Raw genomic sequence first — 27511 nt, 5'->3', positions numbered from 1 at the left:
ACTTAGTTCATTTCTAGGTGGCCTTGATGGTGGTATAACGTTCATTTGGTGGAATATCTGTGATCATGCAGCCATTGGCTACACATTGTTTTGTACTGAAAAATAATGCTAGAAGTTAGTTACATTTGGTGTCAACAACACATATCTTTTGAAGGTGTATGTATTAGCAATTTTCCTCAGCACCAGTTTAAGAGACAGTGTAACAAAGAGAGTAGTTTGCATTTATATTTTAAACTTGTGGTTTTAATTCATTGCCTAATGTTCAAAAAATGAACTGAAGCCTGGCTGATTATATAACTTTAATATCTGAAAAAAATTTATCCAGAAATTAACAACGTAATACAATACACATTTGTACAAAAAAGAGGGACTGTTAAAACTTCTGATCATACAGACAAAAATATGATTAATTAAGGAAAGATTAAAAAAGGACAGGACATTTTGTAAATACTGATAAATACTGTGCAATGCTTTAATTTACTGTGGCAGATACAAAAATCAAGAATTCATTAACAGATTATATATAAAAAAAAGCAACTATATGAATTTTCTAGCTGTTTAAATTAACGAAATGTAACAGTAGTGGCTCTTTTAAAAAATGAGGTATTAATTACACTGTAAACCAAAACCAGAGCATAAATAAATAAAGGCAATGTGCAATTTAGTGATAAATGATTATAAATTTCAACAACAGACAACAAAAATTTTCCAGTTATTTATGGACTCTGTCATTTAAAAATTTGGCTTGTGTACTTCTTATTTAAAAATGACATAGCTATTGATACACAAAGCACATCATTAAACATGCAGACCAAACCAACACAATTTTTCCGTCTCTACCAAATAAAAACTTTGTTTACATTTTATTTAAAACACTTAAATCTGGTTTCTTACACATGATTCTTTTGTGCTTATTAGTTAGTAGTAACCTATGTTAAAATCTTACTTTCTAGTTCAAGCAGTATAAGAGAGAAGCAGTTTTATTTGCATATGGATTAAAAACAGAGCAAACAAAACAAAACCAACATGCCTTTAAATCTTAGGTGTTCCAAAACTTGTAAGAAAAATCCTTTAAATAGTATGTCCAAGTGGAAAAGCGGAGTCACTTCTGTCTCAAGAGAACAGTAAACTAACTAACTCCTTTTCCTCTAAGATTCACAAGTTGGCTTCAGAAAAAAAGCAGAACAAGCTGATTAGTTCCTCCACCCTAAAAGAATTCTGCTGGTGGGGTGTAGGAAGCATAGTAATAAGATAGTAGTGTAACTCAGAAAAAATTTGGGGAAAGTATTATTTGCATGTGAACCATGTGCTGGTACTAAGTGCTGGCTTCATTATTATTGCAAATATATATTCAGAGTTTTCTGAAGGAAAGCTATCGAAGTATAATAGAGAATTCTTGATTTGGAAATATCTATAACATGCTAATAAAACTGCTTCATTTGCTGTAAATTAAAAAGAAAACCATTTACTGTCTGACTTAAAAAATGCAGTTTCCTTTTACATGCTACTTTATTAAGAAACTCCAAAAAGGGTACTTTTGAATTTGCTATATTCAGAATCCAGTGGAAAACAAACATTTCAGCCAAAATCTTGAACTTTATTTTTACACCAAGCTACGTCATTTGGACACAAATATTATTGTATTCACTTTTGTCAAATATCTTATCCTACTTTTTTCCAAAAATTAGTGTTTCAGTACAACTGGTGATCAAAAAATATTAGAAATAAGTCTTGTACATCAATCAAAGTATATATAAAAACAGTTCTCTTTTTTTGTGCTTGTGATTGACTTAATTTATCAGTGATTAGTCAGTTCTACTTCCTTTCTATATAATATTCTGACCCTTAAGAAGAAATGATTATACAAATATTACAGAGTGCTCCAAGTAACTAGCTTACTGCGCATATGCATGCAGACTAACAATATGTAAAAGAATATAACCTTGATTCCAATTAGTCTGAAAATAGTTACACTCTTGTACAATCATCTTTATTGATTTGTAAAAGCTGTATACACATCTAAAACCCTGAATTTACTTTGTAAAAATAAATCTTTAGCAATAAATGGCACTATCAAAATCCCATTATTCTCAGGCTATTATGTAGTTATTTACACGCTTTTCAGCAATGGTTGAAAAGAATCTTAGAGGACCAAAGCCAGTATATCAAAAAACCCTGTAAATTGCATTTGCAATTATACTGTTGTTTAACCGCTATATGAAAATATGGCTACATGCCTTACATTAATGATAATGTAGCTATCTGTGTTGCTACCGTGTGCTAGCAGCGCACAAGGTGCCACTGGGCTCCACTCTGTCATCTGTGCAGTCTTTACTGCACGATGCTTTCCCAGTGGAACACCTGTGACAACTACTTATGGAGAATGATAAAGTGCTATAAAAAAGAGGGACTGGACCCACCCCTGTCTCTGCCATCTGGTCTTCTTCTCACTCAAGCAGTGCTGTGTTTTTAGAAAACCATGCCTCTACTGAACATACTTCATATTTGATTTAAAAAAAGTCAGTATTTTAAAGTTGGTGAGCTTTGTCAAGGTGTTTTGAGACAGAAACATGAAAAGGTTAAAGGCACAGTAAGAGGGAAGTGAATGCTACATATAAAATATACTTCAAGTCTTCTAGGTTACTCAAGTCCAAAACCTTCTGAATTTGAAATTCCAATAATCAGTTTCTGTTTCAGGTCCTTTTTGCTCTTGTAGGGGGGAAGGCAAAGTTGATTGAAGCAGGTGTGGGCCACAGGCAACCTAGAGAAAAAAATTTTTTTTAAAGATACCAAGTCCTAAAACAAACACAGAATGACTGGTAAGCAACTTTCAAAGTACCTGGATACACACATTCAAATCTATTTTACTATAATGAGATGACTCATCCACTCCTTTACTGAACAAATACTTTTGGAGTACCTGCTGTGTATTAGGCACCATTCTAGACACTGGGGCTGGGTTTACCAACAAGACAATGTCCCTGCTCTCACAAAACTCATATTCTAGAGGCATTATTTTTGGAGTCAGACAAATCTGAATTTGAATACCATCTCCTGCACTTTCTGGCTGTGAGACCTTGTTCAAGCGGCTTCATGTCTCCAAATCTCAGTTGCCTCATCACCATCATAAGGCAAACTATTTGAATGGGTGGGAAGATGAAAAGAGCTGTCTACATAAAACACCCAGCAGAATAGTAGATAATATAACCGTTACTACTTTTTTAGTCTTGACTGTCAAAAAATAATAAAAAGAACATTTCTGGGACACTTGATACCCATGCTCCTCATGTTGCTGCCCTCAAGGTACAAGCAACATTCATCCTCTGAATCTTTTTGTTCAGCTCTCCCAACCCTCTACCCGATGACACTGTTATCTTTATTCAAAATTCCTACAGATTTCTTAGACCCTTTCCCTCAGCCTTTAGGAACTCCACAGCATCAGAACAGCTGTCGGTGGCGGTGAGAAAGGAAAGGACAGATTTCAGTTCTAATTTATGAAAGGAAGAACTGACAAAGCTCAGGGAATATATGGGGCAGGAGAAAAAAATGATTATAATCAAAGTAGTGTCTACTCAAATTAGCTTTAGAAATTACAAGGAGATTGGGAAAAGAAGTAAGTAGATTAGCATTAACCCATCAACACTATAGAAAATAATTTAAAGCCATCATCGGCATCACTTTCATATGCAAAGAGCACTAGATAAAGAAAAAAAGACTAGCACTAGCGGTATTCCAGCACAAGAACTAATTATAACAGCCAAAAACTCACCTTAGTATTTTAAATAAAAAACACCTTTAAGTAAAAATGAAGGTTAGATAATCTATGAAAAGCAAGCTAGATTCTGGAAGCAACTACAAAGCAGTTGACTTATGAAAGTAAAAAGTTGATGCACAGGAATTATTATCAGTTCGTACTGGTAGTTCTCAAAATTCATACAGAACCTTAAGCCATAGTCTCTCTTATTTCAAAGCCATGCTTACTCCCAAGAGTTTTCTATGAAAACCACTTCAGAATCAAAGAATCCTCTAATTCCAAACATATTATTATTAGCCAAACCTACAGATTAAAAAAATTACAATTTGGAAATTTACCAGTTAGTAGAAGTTTCATTCTTTGAGATTTTAAAGTTCAAATCAGCCATTCCTCCTACAGGTACTCTGTCACTTCCTGTGGTAAAATGTAGCAACTTTTTTTGAAGATCAAGAGGAAATCCAAGCACAACATCCCAAAAGTATCTAGAGAACACCAAAGGATATTTATATAAAATGTCTTGACAAAAATCCTGCAGATCAGAATAAAGTAATATAAAGTAAGCTCTAGGGAAACAACTTCCCTTAAAGGTACATAATACCCTTAATGTGAAATTGAGGAATGACAGGCTTCTGATATAAATTAGATTTTTGACTAACATCATTATAAAAATAGTCCAACAGTAGAGAGTACAAAAGCCATTTTTCTCCTATATAATTTTCCTTATTTTTCAACACAGTGCTATTAAAAGGCTATTTATAAGCATGGCATCCCTGCAATTCTAGAACCAAAGTAATTAAAAAAAAAAAAAGTCAAATCTCTATGCTTTTGTAGAAACTTACTTATATTACTTTCTCCTAAGGGGACTGCTAAGTGATTTCATATTTAATATTCTCACATTATTTTCAAGAGATAAAATAAAGCAGTGTGGGCTGTACAGTATTTCAGCTGACTTAACTTGATTCAAAGATTGTAAGTTATGCAAATAAACGAACCACACTCTCTTTCATTCTCTCTTCAGCACCCTCACTCTCAGAAGTAAAAAAAGCTCACCGTATAGTCAGGTCGGTCTTCGCATAGCCATCATACTGAGTACTTCTCTGCAGGGCGTGCATATCCAGTTCAGGACTTCCACACACCAGAATTTCAACCTCTTCTGGACGAAGCAGCTGCCAATGATTATTTATCAAAAATGATAAGAAAAAGTGATGTTTGAAAAAAGTGAAATTGGAACTATTTTCACTGAACCAAAGAACAAAAATCATGACGTTCTTATAGTAAATCAAACCATTTTTGCTAAAGAAAAATCTCCATTCATATTTTTCCTACTAAGGTAAGGTATTTTTGCTTCTGAAAGTGTATAAATCTTGTCAAACTGTTAGGTTCCCCCTTTTGCAAATAATAGCAATTAGCAGTTTGCTAGAAAAACAAGCAGATGACTAAGCATAAGTCCAAATTACAACTCTTCCCTGAAACCCAGCCTGAAACTCTTTCAGCTATCAATACGCTAGCATCTATTGACATGCCTGGTTCCAACATCCATAAAGCCTCCTGTGTACACTGTAGAGTTTGAGTAGTAGGTTAGTCTGTCTTGTGTTGTTCACTCGTTTTTTTTTCACTTACATAGGTTGTCTCCCACCTAAAGAGATTACAATTTAAAAACAGAGACCTGCTATGCTATTTATTTATTTTCCCTCCCTCCACCCCCATAACTATAGTGCGTCACAGACAAAACTCAATTCGAAATCAACAGGTGCTCCATTTCCAAAGGTACTTTCAATAAACATGAGACAAAGATCACTCTAAAAGAAGCTCTCTCCTATGCAAAATAATTCACATTGAAGACCTTGCTCCCAACCCCCCTTATAAAACTGCATGGAGGTGCAAATGGCTTGATGGAGTGTGCCCAGGGGAGCAGCGGTGAAGAGAAAACACGCTTTTATCTTATGACATTTCCGACATAGTGTTCTCAACGGCAACTGACCCATACTCACAAGGCTAAGAAAAAGTCAAACCAACTGGAGTCCACCATGACTCTGGTGACAAACTACATCCTGTGGGTAAAAGGCAACACAAGAGTTGCTGGGGGGACCCCTGAAGAGGCAGGAAGCAGTTATAAACCTGTTCCTTAAACAGTAAGAAGGTGTGGCTTTTGCCCTGGAGCTTATTGTTGACTAGTTTCTGTGCTTTGCCCTGCAGTATTAAAGACCTGGAGCCCTTGGGATCTCTTCATCCACTCTGCTTGAGGAAATTTTTTAAAGCCTTAAAAGCCATAGCATAAGACATAGTGTAAGGTGGAGTGGGGTGGGGAGGGAATGGAGTTGACTGGTCTTTTTTCCCTTTAGAAAATTAAGGCTGAAATGAGAGAACTATTTTTATTTCTAGCTCTGACTTTAAAAACTAGAAAACTGACTAGGGACTCTGTTGTGAAGTGCCTGGCGCGAGTCCTCCCCACGCGGCCCCTATGAGCAAGTGAAACAAGACTAAGCACAAAGGAAAAGAAAAGAAGAAAAGAGTCTTCACAGGCTGGTAGCCGAAGAGGAAGCCAGAGAGTTTCCAAGTACATGTTGCTGCTGGCTTTGAAATGGAGGGGAGCATGTGAGAGAATCGGAGAGAGCTGGGAGTCACCCCATCCAAGTCTTCAAGGAAATGGGAATTTTAGTCCACAACCACAAGGGACTGAATTCTGCCATCAATCTAAATGAGCTTGGAGGTTTGTATCCAGGCTGTGAGGGAAGAGGACAATACAAGTTGATGATCAATGATTTGTCTATAGACTTCAAGCCATATCTGTGGAACTCTTTATATATATATATATATATATATATTTTTTTTTTTTGGTGATACACGGGCCTCTCACTGTTGTGGCCTCTCCCGTTGTGGAGCACAGGCTCCGGACGCGCAGGCTCAGCGGCCATGGCTCATGGGCCCAGCCGCTCCGCGGCATGTGGGATCTTCCTGGACCGGGGCACGAACCTGCGTCCCCTGCATTGGCAGGTGGACTCTCAACCACTGCGCCACCAGGGAAGCCCTGTGGAACTCTTTATAACCATGCGGCTGACAGGGTCTTGGTGCTCCGGTCGGGTATCAGGTCTGAGTCTCTGAGGTGGGAGAGCTGAGCTCAGGACACTGGTCCACCAGAGACCTCCCAGCTCCATGTAATATCAAATGGCAAAAGCTCTCCCAGAGATCTCCATCTCAACGCTAAGACCCAGCTCCACTCAACGACCAGCAAGCTACAGTGCTGGACACCCTATGCCAAACAACTAGCAAGACAGGAACACAACCCCACCCATTAGCAGAGAGGCTGCCTAAAATCATAATAAAGTCACAGACACCCCAAAACACACCACCGGACGTGGTCCTGCCCACCAGAAAGAAGATCCAGCCTCATCCACCAGAACACAGGCACCAGTTCCCTCCACCAGGAAGCCTACACAACCCACTGAACCAACCTCAGCCACTGCGGGCAGACACCAAAAACAACGGGAACTACGAACCTGCAGCCTGCAAAAAGTAAGATAAGCAAAATGAGAAGACAGAAAAACACAGAGCAGATGAGGAGCAAGATAAAACCCACCAGACCTAACAAATGAAGAGGAAATAGGCAGTCTACCTGAAAAAGAATTCAGAATAATGATAGTAAAGATGATCCAAAATCTTGGAAGTAGAATGTGGAAAATACCAGAAACGTTTATCAAGGACCTAGAAGAACTAAAGAGCAAATAAACAATAATGAACAACACAATAAATGAAATTAAAAAATCTCTACAAGGAATCAATAGCAGAATAACTGAGGCAGAAGAACGGATAAGTGACCTGGAAGATAAAATAGTGGAAATAACTACTGCAGAGCAGAATAAAGAAAAAAGAATGAAAAGAATTGAGGACAGTCTCAGAGACCTCTGGACAACATTAAATGCACGAACATTTGAATTACAGGGGCCCCAGAAGAAGAAGAGAAAAAGAAAGGATCTGAGAAACTATTTGAAGAGATTATAGTTGAAAACTTCCCTAACACGGGAAAGGAAATAGTCAATCAAATCCAGGAAGCGCAAAAAGTCCCATACAGGATAAATCCAAGAAGAAACATGCCAAGACACATATTAATCAAACTAACAAAAATTAAATACAAAGAAAAAATATTAAAAGCAGCAAGGGAAAAACAACAACATACAAGGGAATCCCAATAAGGTTAAGAGCTGATCTTTCAGCAGAAACTCTGCAAGCCAGAAGGGAGTGGCAGGATATATTTAAAGTGATGAAAGGGAAAAACCTACAACCAAGATTACTCTACGCAGCAAGGATCTCATTCAGATTTGACAGAGAAATTAAAAGCTTTACAGACAAGCAAAAGCTAAGAGAATTCAGCACCACCAAACCAGCTCAACAACAAATGATAAAGGAACTTCTCTAAGTGGGAAACACAAGAGAAGGAAAAGACCTACAATAACAAACCCAAAACAAATAAGAAAATGGGAATAGGAACATACATATCGATAATTACCTTAAATGTAAATGGATTAAATGCTCCAACCAAAAGACACAGACTGGTTGAATGAATACAAAAACAAGACCTGTATATATGCTGTCTACAAGAGACCCACTTCAGACCTAGAGACACATACAGACTGAAAGTGAGGGGCTGGAAAAAGATATTCCATGCAAATGGAAATCAAATGAAAGCTGGAGTAGCAGTTTTCATATCAGACAAAATAGACATTAAAATAAAGACTATTACAAGAGACAAAGAAGGACACTACATAACGATCAAGGGATGAATCCAAGGAGAAGATATAACACTTGTAAATATCTATGCACCCAACATAGGAGCACCTCAATACATAAGGCAAATGTTAACAGCCATAAAAGGGAAATCGACAGTAACACAATAATAGTAGGGAACTTTAACACCCCACTTTCACAATGGACAGATCATCCAAAATGAAAATAGATAAGGAAACACAAGCTTTAAATGATACATTAAACAAGATGGACTTAATTGATATAGTACATTCCATCCAAAAACAACAGAATACATTTTCTTCTCAAGTGCTCATGGAACATTCTCCAGGATAGATCATATCTTGGGTCACAAATCAAGCTTTGGTAAATTTAAGAAAATTGAAATCATTTCAAGTATCTTTTCCGATCACAATGCTATCTATATCAATTACAGGAAAAAAACTGTAAAAAATACAAACACATGGAGGCTAAACAATACACTACTAAATAACCAAGAGATCACTGACGAAATCAAGGAGGAAATATAAAAATACCTAGAACCAAATGACAATGAAAACACGATGACCCAAAACATATGGGATGCAGCAAAAGCAGTTCTAAGAGGGAAGTTTATAGCAATACAATCCTACGTCAAGAAACAAGAAACATCTCAAATAAACAACCTAACCTTACACCAAAGCAATTAGAGAAAAAAGAACAAAAAAACCCCAAAGTTAGCAGAAGGAAAGAAATCATAAAGGTCAGATCAGAAATAAATGAAAAAGAAATGAAGGAAATGATAGCAAAGATCAATAAAACTAAAAGCTGGTTCTTTGAGAAGATAAACAAAATTGATAAACCATTAGCCAGACTAATCAAGAAAAAAGGGGAGAAGACTCAAATCAATAGAATTAGAAATGAAAAAGAAGAAGTAACAACTGACACTGCAGAAATAAAAGGATCATGAGAGATTACTACAAGCAACTATATGCCAATAAAATGGACAACCTGGAAGAAATGGACAAATTCTTAGAAAAGCACAACCTTCCGAGACTGAACGAGAAAGAAATAGAAAATATAAACAGACCAATCACAAGCAGTGAAATTGAAACTGTGATTAAAAATCTTCCAACAAACAAAAGCCCAGGACCAGATGGCTTCACAGGCGAATTCTATCAAACATTTAGAGAAGAGCTAACACCTATCCCTCTCAAACTCTTCCATACTACGGCAGAGGGACGAACACTCCCAAACTCATACTACAAGGCCACCAACACCCTGATACCAAAACTAAACAAAGATATCACAAAAAAAGAAAACTACAGGCCAATATCACTGATGAACATAGATGCAAAAATCCTCAACAAAATACTAGCAAACAGAATCCAACAGCACATTGATAGGATCATACATCATGATCAAGTGGTGTTTATTCCAGGAATGCAAGGATTCCTCAATATATGCAAATCAATCAATGTGATAAACCGTATTAACAAACTGAAGGACAAAAACCATATGATCATCTCAATAGATGCGGAAAAAGCTTTCAACAAAATTCAACACTTTTTTTTTTTACATTGCAAAATACTTCATGCATTGATTTATTTTAACAGCTTTATGGAGATATAATGCACATACTTTAGAAGGCATCCATTAAGTGTACATTTTAATGGTTTCAGTATATTTGCAGATACACACAATTATCACCACAATTTGTGACGATTTTTGTTACTTGAAAAAGAAACTCCTCTGCCCTTTAGCTATCATTGCTAATCTTCTTATCCTCCTCCAATGCCCCAGCCTAGAAAACCACTACTCTACTTTCTATTTCCATATTCTGCTCTTTCATATTAAAAGAATTATACATGGCCTCTTGAAGGGCTTCATTCACTCAGCATAATTTCTTCAAGAGACAACTATGTGTGAATATTTCCTTTGTTTTATGTCACAATAATATTCTACTGATTGGATAAAACATGTTGTTTATCTATTCACCTGTTAATGGACATTTGGATGTTTCTCCCGTTTGCTTACTATGAATCACATTATTATAAAATTCATATATAAGTTTTGATCAAACATGTGTTTTCATTTTCTTGAGCGTGTACCTAGGTGGGATTGATGGGTCATATGATAATTCTAGGTTTAATATTTGAGGATCTCCCAGAGCTTTATCCAGAGCAGCTTTGCCATTTTATCTTCATTCCACCCCATATGAGAGATCAAATTTCTCCGTGTATCCTCGATAAAACTTATTGCCTCACTTTTTGATTTTAGCCATCCTAATTGTTGTCAAGTGGAATCTCACTGTGGTTTTGATTTCCATCTCCTTGGTGACTAATGATATCCAGAACCTTTTCATATGCCCTTGAACATTTGTGTATTTTACTTGGAAAAATGTGTATTCAGATCCTTTGTCATATTTAAATCGACACCTCTTTATGATAAAAACCCTCCAGAAAGTAGGCAGAGAGGGAACTTACCTCAACATACTAAAGGCCATATATGACAAACCCACAGCCAACATCGTTCTCAATGGTGAGAAACTGAAACCATTTCCACTAAGATCAGGAACAAGACAAGGTTGCCCACTCTCACCACTATTATTCAACATAGTTTTGGAAGTTTTAGCCACAGCAGTCAGGGAAGAAAAAGAAATAAAAGGAACCCAAATCGGAAAAGAAGATGTAAAACTGTCACTGTTTGCAGATGACATGATACTATACATAGAGAATCCTAAAGACGCTACCAGAAAACTACTAGAGCTAATCAATGAATTTGGTAAAGTAGCAGGATACAAAATTAATGCACAGAAGTCTCTTGCATTCCTATACACTAATGATGAAAAAGTCTGAAAGAGAAATTAAGGAAACACTCCCATTTACCATTGCAACAAAAAGAATAAAATACCTAGGAATAAACCTACCTAAGGACACAAAAGACCTGTATGCAGAAAACTATAAGACACTGATGAAAGAAATTAAAGATGATACAAACAGATGGAGAGATGGAGAGATGTTCCTCCATGTTCTTGGATTGGAAGAATCAACATTGTGAAAATGACTATACTCCCCAAAGCAATCTACAGATTCAGTGGAATCCCTATCAAACTACCAATGGCATTTTTTCACAGAACTAGAACAAAAAATTTCACAGTTTGTATGGAAACACAAAAGACCCCAAATAGCCAAAGTAATCTTGAGAAAGAAAAATGGAGCTGGAGGAATCAGGCTCCCTGACTTCAGACTATACTACAAAGCTACAGTAATCAAGACAGTATGGTACTGGCACAAAAACAGAAACATAGATCAATGGACCAGGATAGAAAGACCAGAGATACTCCCACGCACACATGGTTGCTTTATCTTTGATAAAGGAGGAAAGAATATATCATGGAGAAAAAACAGCCTCTTCAATAAGTCGTGCTGGGAAAACCGGACAGCTACATGGAAAAGAATGAAATTAGAACACTCCCTAACACCATACACAAAAATAAACTCAAAATGGATTAAAGGACTTCCCTGGTGGCGCAGTGGTTGAGAGTCCGTCTGCCAATGCAGGGGACATGGGTTCGTGCCCCGGTCCAGGAAGATCCCACATGCCGTGGAGCGGCTGGGCCTGTGAGCCATGGCCACTGAGCCTGCGCGTCTGGAGCCTGTGCTCCCCAACGGGAGAGGCCACAACAGTGAGAGGCCCGCGTACCGCAAAAAAAAAAAAAAAAAAAAGGATTAAAGACATAAATGTAAGGCCAGAAACTATCAAACTCTTAGAGGAAAACACAGACAGAACACTCTATGACATAAATCACAGCAAGATCCTTTTTGAGCCACCTCCTACAGAAATGGAAATAAAAACAAAAATAAACAATTGGGACCTAATGAAACTTAAAAGCTTTTGCACAGCAAAGGAAACCATAAACAAGACCAAAAGACAACCCTCAGAATGGGAGAAAATATTTGCAAATGAAGCAACTGACAAAGGATTAATCTCCAAAATATACAAGCAGCTCATGCAGCTCAATACCAAAAAAACAAACAACCCAATCCAAAAATGGGCAGGAGAACTAAATAGACATTTCTCCCAAGAAGATATAGAGATTGCCAACAAACACATGAAAGGATGCTGAACATCACTAAGCATTAGAGAAATGCAAATCAAAACTACAGTGAAGTATCACCTCACACCAGTCAGAATGGCCATCATCAAAAAATCTACAAACAATAAATGTGGCAGAGGGTGTGGAGAAAATGGAACCCTCTTGCACTGTTGGTGTGAATGTAAATTGATACAGCCACTATGGAGAACAGTATGGAGGTTCCTTAAAAAACTAAAAATAGAACTACCATATGACCCAGGAATCCCACTACTGGGCATATACCCTGAGAAAACCGTAATTCAAAAAGAGTCATGTACCACAATGTTCATTGCAGCTCTATTTACAATAGTTAGGACATGGAAGCAACCTAAGTGTCCATCGACAGATGAATGGATAAAGAAGATGTGGCACATATACACAATGGAATGTTACTCAGCCATAAAAAGAAACGAAATTGTTATTTGTAGTGAGGTGGATGGACCTAGAGTGAAGTAAGTCAGAAAGAGAAAAACAAATACCGTATGCTAACACATATATATATGGAATCTAAAAAAAGAAAAAAAAATGGTTCTGAAGAACCTAGAGGCAGGGCAGGAATAAAGACGCAGACGTAGAGGGTGGACTCGAGGACGTGGGGAGGGGGAAGGGTAAACTGGGACAAAGTGGGAGTGTGGCATGGACATATATACACTACCAAACGTAAAACAGATAGCTAGTGGGAAGCAGCAGCATAGCACAGGATCAGCTCGTTGCTTTGTGACCACCTAGAGGCGTGGGATAGGGAGGGTGGGAGGGAGACGCAAGAGGGAGGAGATATGGGGATATATGTATATGTGTAGCTGATTCACTTTGTTATAAAGCAAAAACTAACACACCTTTGTAAAGCAATTATACTCCAATAAAGATGTTAAAAAAAATCTTTATTATTTTCCTCAAAACAAAAAAAACCCTAGAAACCTTTTTTTTTTTTAAATTTTAAAAGCCTATCTACTAAAATATTTAAGGAATTATTTGTCAATATCATAGTATTACAAAACCTAACTGAAAGCATGAAGTTTTAAACTCACCATTAGGGCATTTGAAGCACACACACTATGAAATCCATAATAAAATGCAGCAAACTGCTTATAGATGGATTTGTTGAGAAGAAAGTCAATATAAAGGTGTACATATTCTGGAAAACAATTTTATATCTGTTAAGTAGTAAAAGTAAATGGCAAATACTAATGCGCTTTAATTAATAAATCGTGTTTTAACTTACCTTTCCTATTTTGATTGGTAACTGCAATTTTATCACCACCTGGCTTTAAATTATAGGACTTAATTATTCCGAATTCTTCTTGAAACACCTGATGGGAGATTCCAACACAGTGTATTTATTGGTATGCTGATATATTAACAGACTTCAGTGAACAGGTTTGTAAAATTTAAAAAGAAAACTTTTTCCCCCCTCTTCTAAATATACAAACTACAGAATGGCTAGGCTTTTGTGATATTTGTATTAAGAATAGAGTCGTGGAAGCATTTTGGGGTAAAAAAGTAGGGCCTTAACCCTCTTGAATACAGTTAAATACTTTACTGATGTTAACAAAATTTGCGCGGGCAGTTAGGGGAGCACTCAGGTCTTTGGAGCCATGTGGATTACTATAATTCCCACCTCCTGATTATTGTCAGGGGAGTGGAAGTGAGAGAGTTTTGGTCTGGTCGGTTAGCTTCTGCTTCTAGCTTCTTGCATTGAAGCGACAGAGGGGGCTTGTTGTTAGAAGCTGAAAAGCTCTGAGAAAGTAACTGAGTCAAGGACATAGGCCAGGTGCCTGGCAGAGTGCCCTCACCCTTGTTGATGTTCTTTAAGCACTTTCCTTGACTGCTCACCTATATGTGTCTGCCTCTTTAGCTCTACTTTATCAGGTTAAGATCCTTTAAGATAGGGGGTGGTATGTACTGATCAGTCCTTGTTCACCTTTTCTAATGGTGGGTGTATGGTAACAAAGGGTATTTTTCACATATGAAATACCTGGTTAACGGAAAGCTATTTGCCCTTAAGGATACCTGAAATGTTGAATAGAAATCTTCTTCAACATTGCCTTCATATGACAGGAGTTCACTTAATCCATGGGCCAACTCCTATAAAGAGAAATCTGTTATCTGTGTTTTTAAATCAAATAGTACTACCCAAAATAGTTAAGCAGATCTACTACAGTTCAGTTACATGTGAGACAGAGTAGATAAACGCAGACTTTGAAATAATGATAATATTTGATATTTTTTTTTCCAGGGCACAAAATGCTAGTTAATGATTTCTACCATGTAAAAGGCTTGGAAAAATGTATTGGAAAAGGTCACATAAAGGAACATACTCAATTATACCCACAGAGGAATAATTCTGGGGTCTATTCTTATTCAGTGAGCTAAGAGCACGGTTTCCATCATAATTCACTGCTATCTGTAACATCACTGTTTATGAATTTGCAGTATTTCTCACTTTCCGTTTATATTCTTAAAAAACTCTGTTAATGTTTTAGGATTCATCTTTTAAACATAAAAACACACAGTTCATACATGTTAAGTGGTTTTTACATTTCAGTTACGGTGCCTTCCTCTCCCAAGAACAACTTGAGAACACTGGAGGAAATATTTTCCTACATTGTAACTCATGATTTCCCTGAACAGAGATCGAAAAATAGAAAAACTAAGCCAGTATTTTTTAAAATTTCAGGTTTTATGAAAAAAAGTTTTAATTTATTTTAAATATTAGTAGAAAATATAAGGAACAGCATGATTAGGATGACCTTACACACTTTACATATTAAAATTTCCATTCCATTAAAATAAGAAAAATTTAAACAAATCTAGGCTGGCATAGGTTCCGATATGATTTTCATCATTTGTTTCAATTATTAATAAAATTATGGATGCTGAAAATTATAATTGGGAGATTTGCAGTTTTTTAAACAATTCAAGGGACTAGTAGATGAATCTAATGGAAAGTATTTACCATCTTCTTTCAAAGATTAAATTTTTAATGATAAAATACAAAGTCAATTAGGTAGTACAATTATATACTCAGATCTGCTTTATTCAGGACTGTAGCGCCTTTTATTCCCAGCCTTTGTATTTTCAAAACCCAATTTCTGTTGATTTGTTGTTGTTGTTTATCTGTTCTTAGACTCTTAACTGTAATACGTTATCTCTAAAATATTAATTACCCATATAGTTCAACACCTTTATAATTTTGTAAATGTAAAATTAAGAGTGTGTGAAGATACAGACTACTGATTTTACACACTGTTTGAATACCCTGGTATTATTTAATAGAGCATATTTGAGAGTGACTTAAGCAAAAAGAAAAGAGCTACTGCAGTTCCTGATTCAAGGTTACACTTAGCCTCTCCTCCATTCTCAACTAAAAACCTCAAGGGTAATTTTCACAAGGCTGTGTGGGGAAGATTTGTTGCTGCTGCTGGACAGTTCTGATGCTTTGAGTCATGGATCCGTCTCTATAAAACCAATGGAGTTTTCATTAACATGGCCATCGAAAAGCACTGGCCTATTAACACTGTATTTATTGAAGGCTCCACCACTGAATATTTTGCTTACTTTCTGTATTTTTTGTCCTTATTCACAGATACTGTGTTTAAATTAAGAAATGTATCACTATAGGTTTCTCTTTGCTTTCCTGTTTACTCTTCTTAAAACACATAGTGTACAGATACAAATGGTAAACAAAGTACTGAATAAAAAAGCACTTAAAACTTTTTATCGATATATTTTACCATATATGAAATGGGAATTAGGTGTTAATTTTTAATAGATGCCATTATTAAATCGATAATCCATTTTTAAATTTAAAAAAAATTTCCCACATTCCACTATCCTAACATGGCTGTTTTCTTGCTTCCTTTCAATCTTTATTCATGCATGCATAGAGACTCAGTTTTTTCTACAGTTGGTCTCATAGCATATGCACAATCTTGATTCACTATTAAAGAGGCAATATAAGAACATGAAATTAACTCAGTATCACCTTCAGCTCCATAATATAAAACAACATATTGGTATAGTCATTCATAAAATATCCATTATTATTAACTAAAAACACCTGGATCTAAATGAGTCAAATTCAAATAGCTTTAATCATAAAATTAGACAATTTATTGGTAAAAACCAATAATAAAATTAGGAAATTTATTGGTAAATGATCTAACAAAAACTGCATATATGGGACTAAAAAATCACAGAAATCTAAATGAGAAGGTAGCTCATCTGTTAGTGTGTGTATATATATATATATATATAATATATACTAACTAGTATATATATCAGTGTATAGATATAACAATAACTCCCACTGTTACACAAATAAGGAAATTAATTGAATCGTCCAGGGCTCATAGGTAGTGTGTGTCCAAAATACAAGACTATAAAGGGCAAATCTTTCAGTTTCTTAAGTAGTCTGCTCTATACCTTTTGCAATTTTTTCCAACTACTGAGTCTTATAAAAATACAGATTTAGGCTCTTAATCTGAAAGAATCCAAACCAACTTCCAAAAATGTATCTGATATCACATGAAGAATGGTTTTCTAATTAGTCACATATTCTGGAGAGGTTTCTCAACTTTGATAGGAAGGTTCCAACCCTACACCAAACTCATTTGACCATCCAGACACAGAGATATTTAAACAGGCCCTTAATCCACATCCAGGTACTTACTAAGAATATTATGGGGAATTCTCTGCTGACCAATGGCTACCAAAACCCAGCTGTAAAAAAGCATTATTACTGTAGAGGATTTTCAGGATGATGTGTATACTATCCATTCTTCTACTACGTTTTTGCACTGGATTAAACTTGATGATTGGAAATCTAATTTCTGAATTGAGGAATGTTATCAGAGACAGGCCTGTGAAATTCATTAATTTTATTCAGGGATGGTGTTGCAGATGTTGTTAACGATATTGCATAGTGACACGTTAATAAGAATCCACAGTAGCGATCAGGTACTAAGTACTTTATTATCTCATGTAATCTTCCCAGTATGGAAGTTCTACTATCCCATTGTTCACATAAGGAAATTAGAGCTCAGAAACATAAACAACTTATCCACATTCACAGAGCTAATACGTGGCAGAGGCTGGATTCAAATCTCTGTCCCTGACTCACAGCCTGTTCTACTAATGTTAGAGGAACTTAGAAGTGCTGCAAAGCGGGTTATGTGTCTCTATAAGGAAGGAGAAAATTAGACAAAAAAGGAGATGGGTTACAAAGGTAGAGGGAAACCATATTTAAACATAAGAATAGCGTTAGGAGGAGAGAGACTGCAGTAGAAGAGAGATGATCTAGAATTACGGGATAAGATGCTAAACGACTTTATACTTACAGGCATAATTTGACACAGGTCATCAGTGGTAACACTGCAGATGCCTACTGGCATACTTTGGTCATTAGGAACGATGGGAGGGCTCAATAATTTCTTGTAGCAGCAGGGGGGGAAACGAATATCCAAAGTAATGCTGTTATAAACAGCTAGTCCCATAAGCTATGCATACTAAATGTTAAGCATTAACATAAAATCCATGACAACAAATGAGTTTTGAATTATGCATCAGTCTATTTCTTGCATACTTCTTTCAGATCTAACACTGACTTTCTAATTAATCCCACATACTTCCTCTTTCCTTTCATTTATTTTCCCTTTATTTTACATAATATATTGATAATTACCAAAAATCATGTAAAAAGGAGAGGATCAGGTGAGAGTATTTAATCATTTCCCTAGAAAAGTTTATCTAAGATCACAATAGATAGCAATTTCATACATTTTTATAAAGTATTTAACATATAAGAAAACTTTCTAAATTTAAACAAAGATGTAGGTGATTTCATAAGCAGCAGCAATTTATTCAGAACTCACTGCAGAACACCACCATTGATTTTGGTGATCATTTTGGCTATTTTAAAACTAAATACAGGGCTTCCCTGGTGGCGCAGTGGTTGAGAGTCCGCTTGCCGATGCAGGGGACACGAGTTCGTGTCCCAGTCCGAGAATATCCCACATGCCGCGGAGCGGCTGGGCCCGTGAGCCATGGCCGCTGAGCCTGCGCGTCCGGAGCCTGTGCTCCGCAACGTGAGAGGCCCGCGTACCGCAAGAAAAAAACAACCAAAAAAACCAAAAACCAAAACAAAAAAAACCCAACTAAATACAGGCTATGTAGAGAGAGCTGTATTGAGTAGTCCTATGGATACACACACACTGACATCTACATACACATGCACTACTGATATGTTAATAGGACAATTATTCTGCCACAGTAATACTTGAAAGACTTATTACTTGGAGTTTACTTAAAGTGTTAAAGTTAAAAAGCTACAGATGTTATATTTATAAACTTTGCCCGACTGCATTTTGTTTATCAGTTATACAGCAGAATGTAATTTATCCATTTTCTAAAAACGGTGTTTTAGATCAAATTTCATAATATTTCAACTGTCAAATAAACATTATAGTATCAAGTGCTTAAGGAAGTCAAATTTTATTGACTTAAAAGGAAATCTAAATATATGGGCTGGATAAATTATTGAAAACAATTTAAAAGATTAGAAGACAGCCAATAATTCAATTTGCTAAGGCAGAATGAAGGCTAATAATAATTTAAGGAACAGATATGTGATTTTACAGGTAACCATATCAACAGAGACTGAGCAATGTGTTCTAGGGTAAAGATACTGAAATTAAGTTCTAATGTATGCCTGTAATTGTGATAATAGCAATAACAGTAATAAGCATGATACTACTGTAGTTACCATTTATGATCATTTACTATAGTGACAAGTTCTAAGCATTTTTCATTAAAAATTACAAAAAAAAAATTATAATCCTGAAGGAAGGTTTTTAACAGATGAGGAAGTAGGTTAATAGGATCTGCTTCAGGGCACTTCCATACCCAGAAGAATCATGCTGCATTTCGCACTAAATCAAGTTGCTCTGGTTGAAGCAGGGGTGGGGATGTTGGAATTCTGCTGGAGCCACTGAAGTGTCATGTGGTGCAAACAGAGCCGACTTTGAAAACCCTGCACTATATTATGTCGCCCCCTACCCTTAGTTCCAGTGCCCCTTTGGTAATTCTACTCCTAAAAAACTGTTAGATTATGGCTGTTCATACACTCTTCAAAACATTTTATAATTATTTCTATAGGTTTTACTATAACACTTCTTGTAAACTCCAAGGCCTTAATATTTAAAAATAATTATATTAGAAATACAATACTGTGAGAACTACTAGAACAATAAATCTTTGGTCCTGAAATTTAGAAACTGGAACTATGTATGGAACCAACTCTATTTTCTAAATCATCATACCTGTTACTTCTCAATTTTTTGTTCTCCTCATCTTTGACAGATCTCTCCACCACTTACGTGATCACAATCCACTGTCATCCCACATGTTTGTATATATTATCATGCTGTTTAGGGCATCAGTCTTACTTTCTGTAGGTTTCTTTTGTGTGTGTGAGATAAATACACATAATAATGAGATAATAGTGGCTATAATTTAATTTTAGATTAATTGTTTAATTTGTAATATACAACATGAAAATACACTTAATATGCTCTTTTGGGTAATGATTGAATAGAAACTAATGCCTACTGCAAAAAAAAAAAAACACACACACACAAAAAGCAAATTCACAATATTACATATACCACTCTAAAAATGTGGTATAAGAGCTGATACTTTATTACAAATATTAGAAAGTCAAAGTATCAGCCAAATCTAAGCCATGATAAGAATGTAAAGTAATGACAAACATATTTATCAGGAAATTCAAATAGCTCCTAGTGTGGTGAGAAGCATCAATGACTCAGGCCTTCAATGAAGTCGAAATATTCAACAAGTGACTACTGGAGATAAGAGAGTAAAAACAGGAGTCTAATAATTGTTAAACATTCCTTACTGTGGGCTTAGCACTTTGGACCTTTAGATACGACAACACATACAAAATTTCAGATTAAGTTTACCATCACAAGGTGTGGTTTTCCTCACTACCTTTTCTTCCATCCAGCCTCTCAATTTTCATATACATTCTTCAGGATTTACTCCAACAAATGCAAGAAAGACAGACATTCAAAGCTCTCCATCAGATGGCTCTTAATTCTTATTTTGCCAGCACCTTCCATAACTCTCGGAGCACCCTCTGCTCCCATCAAGTGGACCTCTACATTGCTCTGTAACAGGGCCAGCACAACGCTGACTTGTCCCCAGCCTTTCTCCCAGTCTATGCCCTACTCTCTCCAGTCCTGTGTTAATCAAATATATTGGTTCCATTTTAAAATTTGGGAAGAACACACTGAATCGTTTCCTTCTCAGAACTCTTCAGAACTTAATGCCAAATGGTCATTTGACTCTGAGAACAGACCACCCTGAATTGGTGGTCATCTGTCTGTCTAGATGGTAAGCTTCTTAAAGGTAGTTTTCTTTTCCTTCTTTTAACCTATGTATCCCCAGTGTTTGCTTATTTATTTATTCTTCCCTCCTTTCTTCCACAATTATATTTTTTAGAGTTTAAAAATGAATGCAGAAGTCATCCTGTCCAGTCTCCCAGCCAATGCAGGAATGCCCTCTCCAACACACCTGATAGGGATCAGAGGATGGCATAGAAATTTATATAATTTTAAAAAACACTATAAAATAATGCCGTATGCTTTAAATGTTCCCATTCCATTCAACTTTTAATTTTTTATGAATGTCCCAGGATTTGAGGCCACATTAAGAGTTAGACTTAATTTCCATACTTTCAATTTAGAAAACTGGGTGAAATAAGCACAAAGTGAAAGAACTAACAGAAAAATAGTTCACTATGAATAGGAAAGACACTATGACTTTTAAAAAATGTCTTAAATTTCTGATAATTTAGGTTATATATGAAATAGGAAATAATATTTATTTTGAGATAAGGTTTTCAGAGAAAAGTGTGAACAATTCAGTCACTCCTTCCAATTAACTAAATCTGCTGATATTACATAGCTGTGATATTACGAAATAATAAAGATTACTGAAAAATCTACCAGTAATTTGACAAGAATGTTTAATCTGAATAAAATGCTTATTAACAGTTTTCCAAAATTCAGATAAAATTCTTAAAACTCTCTAGTCTACTAGCACCTCCTAGTGGAAAGTTTAAAGGATACAATTCCAACCAATCGGAATTCAGAATAGTTGTCACATTTAAAGCTGCTAAACCAATGGCAGTATGAATCCTTATGATACGTAAACATGCCTGGAAAATAGAAGCATAATTTCATCAATATGATTGATTAAAAAAACCCAGAGCAGTAAACATGTACATGGCATCTCATCTATTAGAAGCAACACATTTCAGCAACAGTTCTGTTACAAACTACCTTTCATGTTAAAATGTATCAAATACACGTCCAACGAATTTGCAAGAGCACTTTATTGTTCACTGGTATCCTGAACCAGGGGTAGAAACAGGGTAAAAAGACAGAAACTAAATTAATCAGCTGATTTATAAAAACTATAATTTTATATTTTATAAGTTATGATCAAAATTAATTTTGAGGATTATCTGGAGGTTTCAATTTACCTCTGTCTTCTCCATTTCCCATTACCAGAGAGATGCTGTATATACATATACACCAAATTAGGAAAAATAAAGAATAAGAAAAACACTTAAAACTCTCTTTTGAAGAAAAACATTTAATGATACTAAGGATTATATAGGTGTTTTCTCTAAATAAAATATAATTAAATTTCAAAGGTTTATTTAATGATTCTTATTTATTAAAATGGCTCATATTTTAATGAAAGAGACTTTGAATATTAGTGAAGAGCAAACTATAGTTCTGTTTTTTAATTTTGAATGTTCTTTTTATTTCAGTGACAAATTTTCATGCATTTGGCTTAGTCAGAAAACATGTGGATGCTTCCTTGCAAAGACATCTTGTGTAGGATTCCCAGTAAGATAATGATTATTAGGTTCATCAATTTGGTCAGTTTAAAAAATGTAACTAACAGTCTTTAAAAAATCATTCAACATTTATGGTTGACAAAAAAATCTGTAAAATCATAGGCTAAATTAAAAATAAGAGCGACTACTTGAATCTAACAATTAGGGAGAAAACACTTTCATAAAAATTAACTACTCACCATAATCTGGATGAAAAATTTGGCGAATTAAAAGAAGGAACCATTCTTTAGTCAAGCCGCCCATATCCAAACCAGCTTCCCCTACAAACGTAACTTTCAACTTCTTTTTCAAGTCTGCTCTTTTCCGGGTTAACTATTTGAAGAAATTATAAAGTAGAGGAGAACAAAGGGCAGTAAAAAGGAAATTAATTTTTAAAATTTTGGAATACGTATTATCTTATTTACAATGTCACAAAACTCCATCCATCCATCCGTCTCCCAACACTGTATTAGTCAGGTATGGTAATGTTTGTTGTAGAGATCAAGGAACAGAATTAGAGAGCTCAGGTAGCTTGCCCAAGGTTACTGTCTCCCAGCACCATATTGTCTCCAAGATTTTAATTTAGCAGAATACAGTACAAAGTAGTTCATTGCCTTCAACGCTAAACTTAAAAAAAATCACATAACTAAATCAAATATTATCTTAGGGCTTCCCTGGTGGTGCAGTGGTTGAGAGTCCGCCTGCCGATGCAGGGGACACGGGTTCGTGCCCCGGTCCGGGAAGATCCCACATGCCACGGAGCGACTAGGCCTGTGAGCCATGGCCGCTGAGCCTGCGTGTCCGGAGCCTGTGCTCCGCAACGGGAGGGGCCACAACAGTGAGAGGCCCGTGTACCACACACACACACCACACAAAAGCAAGCACACTACTGGCATACAGAAACAAAAGATAGCTTACTAAGATTTTAGTAATAAGCCATATTATCAAATTTATTTAAAGCTTTAATCAAATAATACTATTCTGGAATAAATGATCAATACCTCATCAAGAGAATCGCTGACCAGATGTGTCCGCCTTACTTTCATATTTAGAAATAACATATTCATATCAGGTCTCTGTCTTCGAGATACTTTATCCACCAGACTTTGCTAATTAAAAAAGAAAGCAAACATTTTCATTTATACTTAAACTATAATCTCATTTAAAACATTTAAACACTTTAGTAAAAATCACTTATATTCCTCTCTTTGCCATCTCTCATAAACAATTTCATAAACTCGATTATACAAATTTTGATTTATGAAAATGCCCTACAATTATTTCATTTGGGGACAATAATAACCAAATGGGATCCAAAATGGAGGACCTAAAATAATTCATCTTCTTTAGTAAAATAATGTTGCATTACTGTTTCTGTATGTCTCATCTCTTAAATGGCAAAGTTTTCTGTTTAGTAAATACAAACAAAGTGGGAACATTGGAAACAAGGTATATACTTCTGACGATAAACTTGGCTTAAGCTTTTTTAGATACTGGATTTACTCTAAAAGCACAATTAGTCTACTTTTAGAAAGTAATTTTCAACATATTTCAGAAACCATTAACAATGCTCATATCCTTTGTCCCAGTAATTCCACTTCTGGGAATTCTAAACACAGAAAATATTTTATACAGTGAGATGTTCATCACAGCATTATCTATAAGAGCAAAACTTTAGAAATATCTTAAGTATGTATCTCTCTAATGGAATATAATACAGCTATCAAAAATGATGTTCATAAATACTATGTAAATAACATGGAAAATGTTTAGGGAATATACAACTGAAAAAAAAAGTGGAGAAACAAAATTGTATACACAATATTGTTTAAACTCTGCTGCCTTTTAAAGACAATATAGGTAAAAACTATCAAAAGAAAATTTCCTAAAATGTTAACAATAGTTATGCTTGAGTGATGGAAATATGATTTAAAAAATATAAGGAATATATAAATATCATGCTTGTATATTTACTTTATCTAAATCTTTTTCAGACTACCTCATCCTCTTTGGTAACAAAGAAAATGAATTATTGTACAGATTAAAGATGAACACTTCAGACATTTTAAATACATGCAGCAATTTGCTTACTAGGTAAAATTTTAATACCCCAAATCTATATAAGGCTACTTTCATGATTTTGTAGATTACTATAATAATACACTAATTCAGAGCCCTTCCTCATCTCTCCAATATTCAATTCTAAAGGCTTTTAGTAGTTTTTATTCCTTCTCTGTGTCCTCTCTTTTGCGCTCAAAGAGATCTATATTTCCAGGATAGTATGCTGTGTCATGGTCCTGTTTTCCAACCCTTTACTATCTTCTGTTCCCAGTCTAGCTCCTGGGAAGCTGTCACACTGGAAATATCCAACACACAAATTTCAATTAGGATGCTAATGGAAGACAAGGCTTAGTGGCTACTCCTCCCATCAGGAATTCATATTGAATAGAAAGTGTTTCAAATGAAAGAAATAACTAACAATGGTAGAATTCTAGACATAGTCTGATGAGGAAGTTATTTTTAGGTTGGGGAATGTCTTTTGCAACTTTAAAGTATACTATATAAGCTCTTGCTTGCATTAACTACTTATAAGGCTGTCCTTGTGTCAAAATAGTTACCAGTCATTAATTCCAAGTGGTATGGCAGTTTACAAGTTAAAATGCTGGGAAACACCCATAACCGACAATGCTACTTGACACTTCAATTGCTACTCATTTGTGCCCATGCCCTGTGGAAGATAGCCTGGGACACAGTCTACAGCTGTCACTCTCCTTTTAATTGGAAGAAAAGTTAAAAGAAGATTATTTAATATTTTAAGTGTGAGTGACACAGCAGAAGACTGCTCAGAGGAACTTAGATAAACTTCTAGCTCTTTGGATTTTTCCCTTATAAATATAAAAAATCATAACCCAAGGTTAAAAAAAAAAGCACTAAAAAGGCACATGAAATTGCATAAATGCAACTAACCGAAAACGTCAAAATGACAAGCTATGTAGACTAATCTTTGAGCCAATATCTACCCAAGATTAGGTAATAATTCTGGTGCTAAATATACCTGTTGAAATCTACTCTTCAGCAGGGTAATGTGGCTATGTTACTCCTTTGGTACACATAGGCAATAACATTTCTTGTAATATTCCAATACTCAGTGTAAACTGACTCTCGGATGTCACTAGTCACTCGAATCTTTTGTCCCGCTCTGTGACAGGAAAAAATACTCACCTTCTGGTGAATTACTGAAGAATAAACAATTCTTATTTTTATGGTATTTTGAAGTATTACAATTTATGCATTAGGATTCTTTTTATATTCTTGGACAAGACACAGAAATCATTTCCTTTTACTCTATGGGTCTGTCTTGGGTCTCTTTATTTTAAGAAGACTACAGCCAAACCTTCCCTCTAAGTTTTAAAGTTGCAAGTAATCATGTCACAAAAGCAGATACTCAAAATATATGAGCATTTAAATGTATAGTCTAGAGCTCTAACCTAAAACAAAAAAGCTCAGTCAATCTGATATATATTAAAGTACCTAACTTTACTGTGCTGTGCTGAAACCATGGTAGGCTGTGAACAGGACAGGCCCAGAGATGAACTTCATCCTGCTCCATTAATTTGTCTAAAGCCAGCCTGACTGCTACCCCAGTTTCAATGGGCCCCCATGCATTTTGGTTCCCTAAGGATCATTAAACATCTCTCGCCTTCTTTGGACATATTTTCTCAGTTTTTCAAGACTATACTTTTTGTTACATTTTCTAATTTTTCAGTTGTTTCTATTTGACTGTCATAAAATCTAGAAAATGTGTCAGTGGTTTGAGTAGTTTGCTCTTAAGGACACTCCTTTCCTTGTCCTCACTGTACTTCTTTCTCACCAGTGCTCTGCTAGTGACCCTGGAGGATGTTATCTACAAAATGATGTCCAACAAGTTCCGAGTACTTTGGATCTGTGAGAGGCATTTAATCTCCATGCTATATTTATAATATAATGAGAAGTTGATGAGGGGTATCTTTTCCCCATATCATGAACAGGTTTAAGTACTTTTTGAGGGAGTATGATATGAATTTTACTTTTAACATTTCCTGATTATGCTAGAACAATTCACAAGACATTTGACTTATTTGTTAAATTATTTACTATATATTGATTATAGTCAGCATAAATGTTTTCATAGCTGGCTTACCCTTGCGATGCTTATCATCTGTTGCTCTGAGTCTCTTTGAATAATGATTTTTTTTGCAGCTATAGAAATAACGAATGGGTACTGACAGAAGGAAAACCTGCTCAACAAGTGAAAACAGAAAAAGCAAAATGGTGTATTTTTAGCAAAATTATACTAAGGGAATCTAAGGTACCCCTTCTAACAATATTAAACATTACTTTTGTATTGTGTTTTACCATTCACAGAATGATTTTATGTTCATCACTTCTTTGAATCCCCACAGCCCTGTGAAGTATGCTTCATTATTAGATGTGCAGTGCCTTTATTCTCTAGAGGAAACTACACCTAATGTTCTGAAATATGTGCTAACTGCTTATATTGTTTGTACAAATAATTTCAGTTTAGATAGTCACTTGTATATCATTACCTGGGAAAAATATGGGCAACAGCAGAACCAGGAGGCAGAAGTGTTGATGAAGGATTTAGGACAGAAAATTCATGTGCAGAAATTAATATAAGAATCCATTACTATATGGATATTTCTGATGAGTGAGCTTCAGAAATGAGGAAATCTAGCAATAACTATGGTAGGAAAAGTAGTAAATTTAAGAGCAATAAAATAAAAGTTAGAAAAAGGTGTGTTGCTTTAGCACTGTATTTAATGATGTAGTAAGATGAAATGGTATGTATTTGTAAAAATACAACATATGATCAAAAGTTATGAAAATAACTTCTTTCCTGGGTCAGAGCTCATTCTATGTTATATAAAAGAGCCACAAACCACACAGAGAAATGCACTTAGAGAGAACTAGT

At 35.4% G+C, this 27511-nt stretch overlaps 1 protein-coding gene across 2 annotated transcripts in view; it reads right to left on the bottom strand.

The window, feature by feature from the left end:
* Window positions 1-439: 439 nt before the first annotated feature.
* Window positions 440-27511, bottom strand: part of HECTD2 (HECT domain E3 ubiquitin protein ligase 2) — a 77162-nt gene continuing 50090 nt past the window's right edge. The window contains exons 11-21 of one of the 2 annotated variants that reach the window (XM_082674317.1): window positions 26720-26816; window positions 23541-23648; window positions 22740-22872; window positions 21761-21849; window positions 17951-18109; window positions 14622-14696; window positions 13834-13921; window positions 13640-13746; window positions 4805-4920; window positions 4093-4236; window positions 440-2761 (exon numbers count right to left, since the gene is read on the bottom strand). In XM_082674317.1, coding sequence (XP_082530443.1) covers window positions 2641-2761; window positions 4093-4236; window positions 4805-4920; window positions 13640-13746; window positions 13834-13921; window positions 14622-14696; window positions 17951-18109; window positions 21761-21849; window positions 22740-22872; window positions 23541-23648; window positions 26720-26816 — 1237 coding nt within the window. In that variant the 3' untranslated portion in view covers window positions 440-2640. Of the gene's footprint in view, window positions 2762-4092; window positions 4237-4804; window positions 4921-13639; window positions 13747-13833; window positions 13922-14621; window positions 14697-17950; window positions 18119-21760; window positions 21850-22739; window positions 22873-23540; window positions 23649-26719; window positions 26817-27511 lie in introns of those variants that run through there. The other variant, XM_082674318.1, reaches the window with a different exon arrangement.

The sequence above is a fragment of the Grampus griseus genome (assembly GCF_964374135.1).
Source record: "Grampus griseus genome assembly, chromosome: 16".
Taxonomy (NCBI): domain Eukaryota; kingdom Metazoa; phylum Chordata; class Mammalia; order Artiodactyla; family Delphinidae; genus Grampus; species Grampus griseus.
The sequence above is the reverse complement of the archived record's forward strand: the minus strand, read 5'-3'. Positions and strand labels throughout refer to the sequence as shown.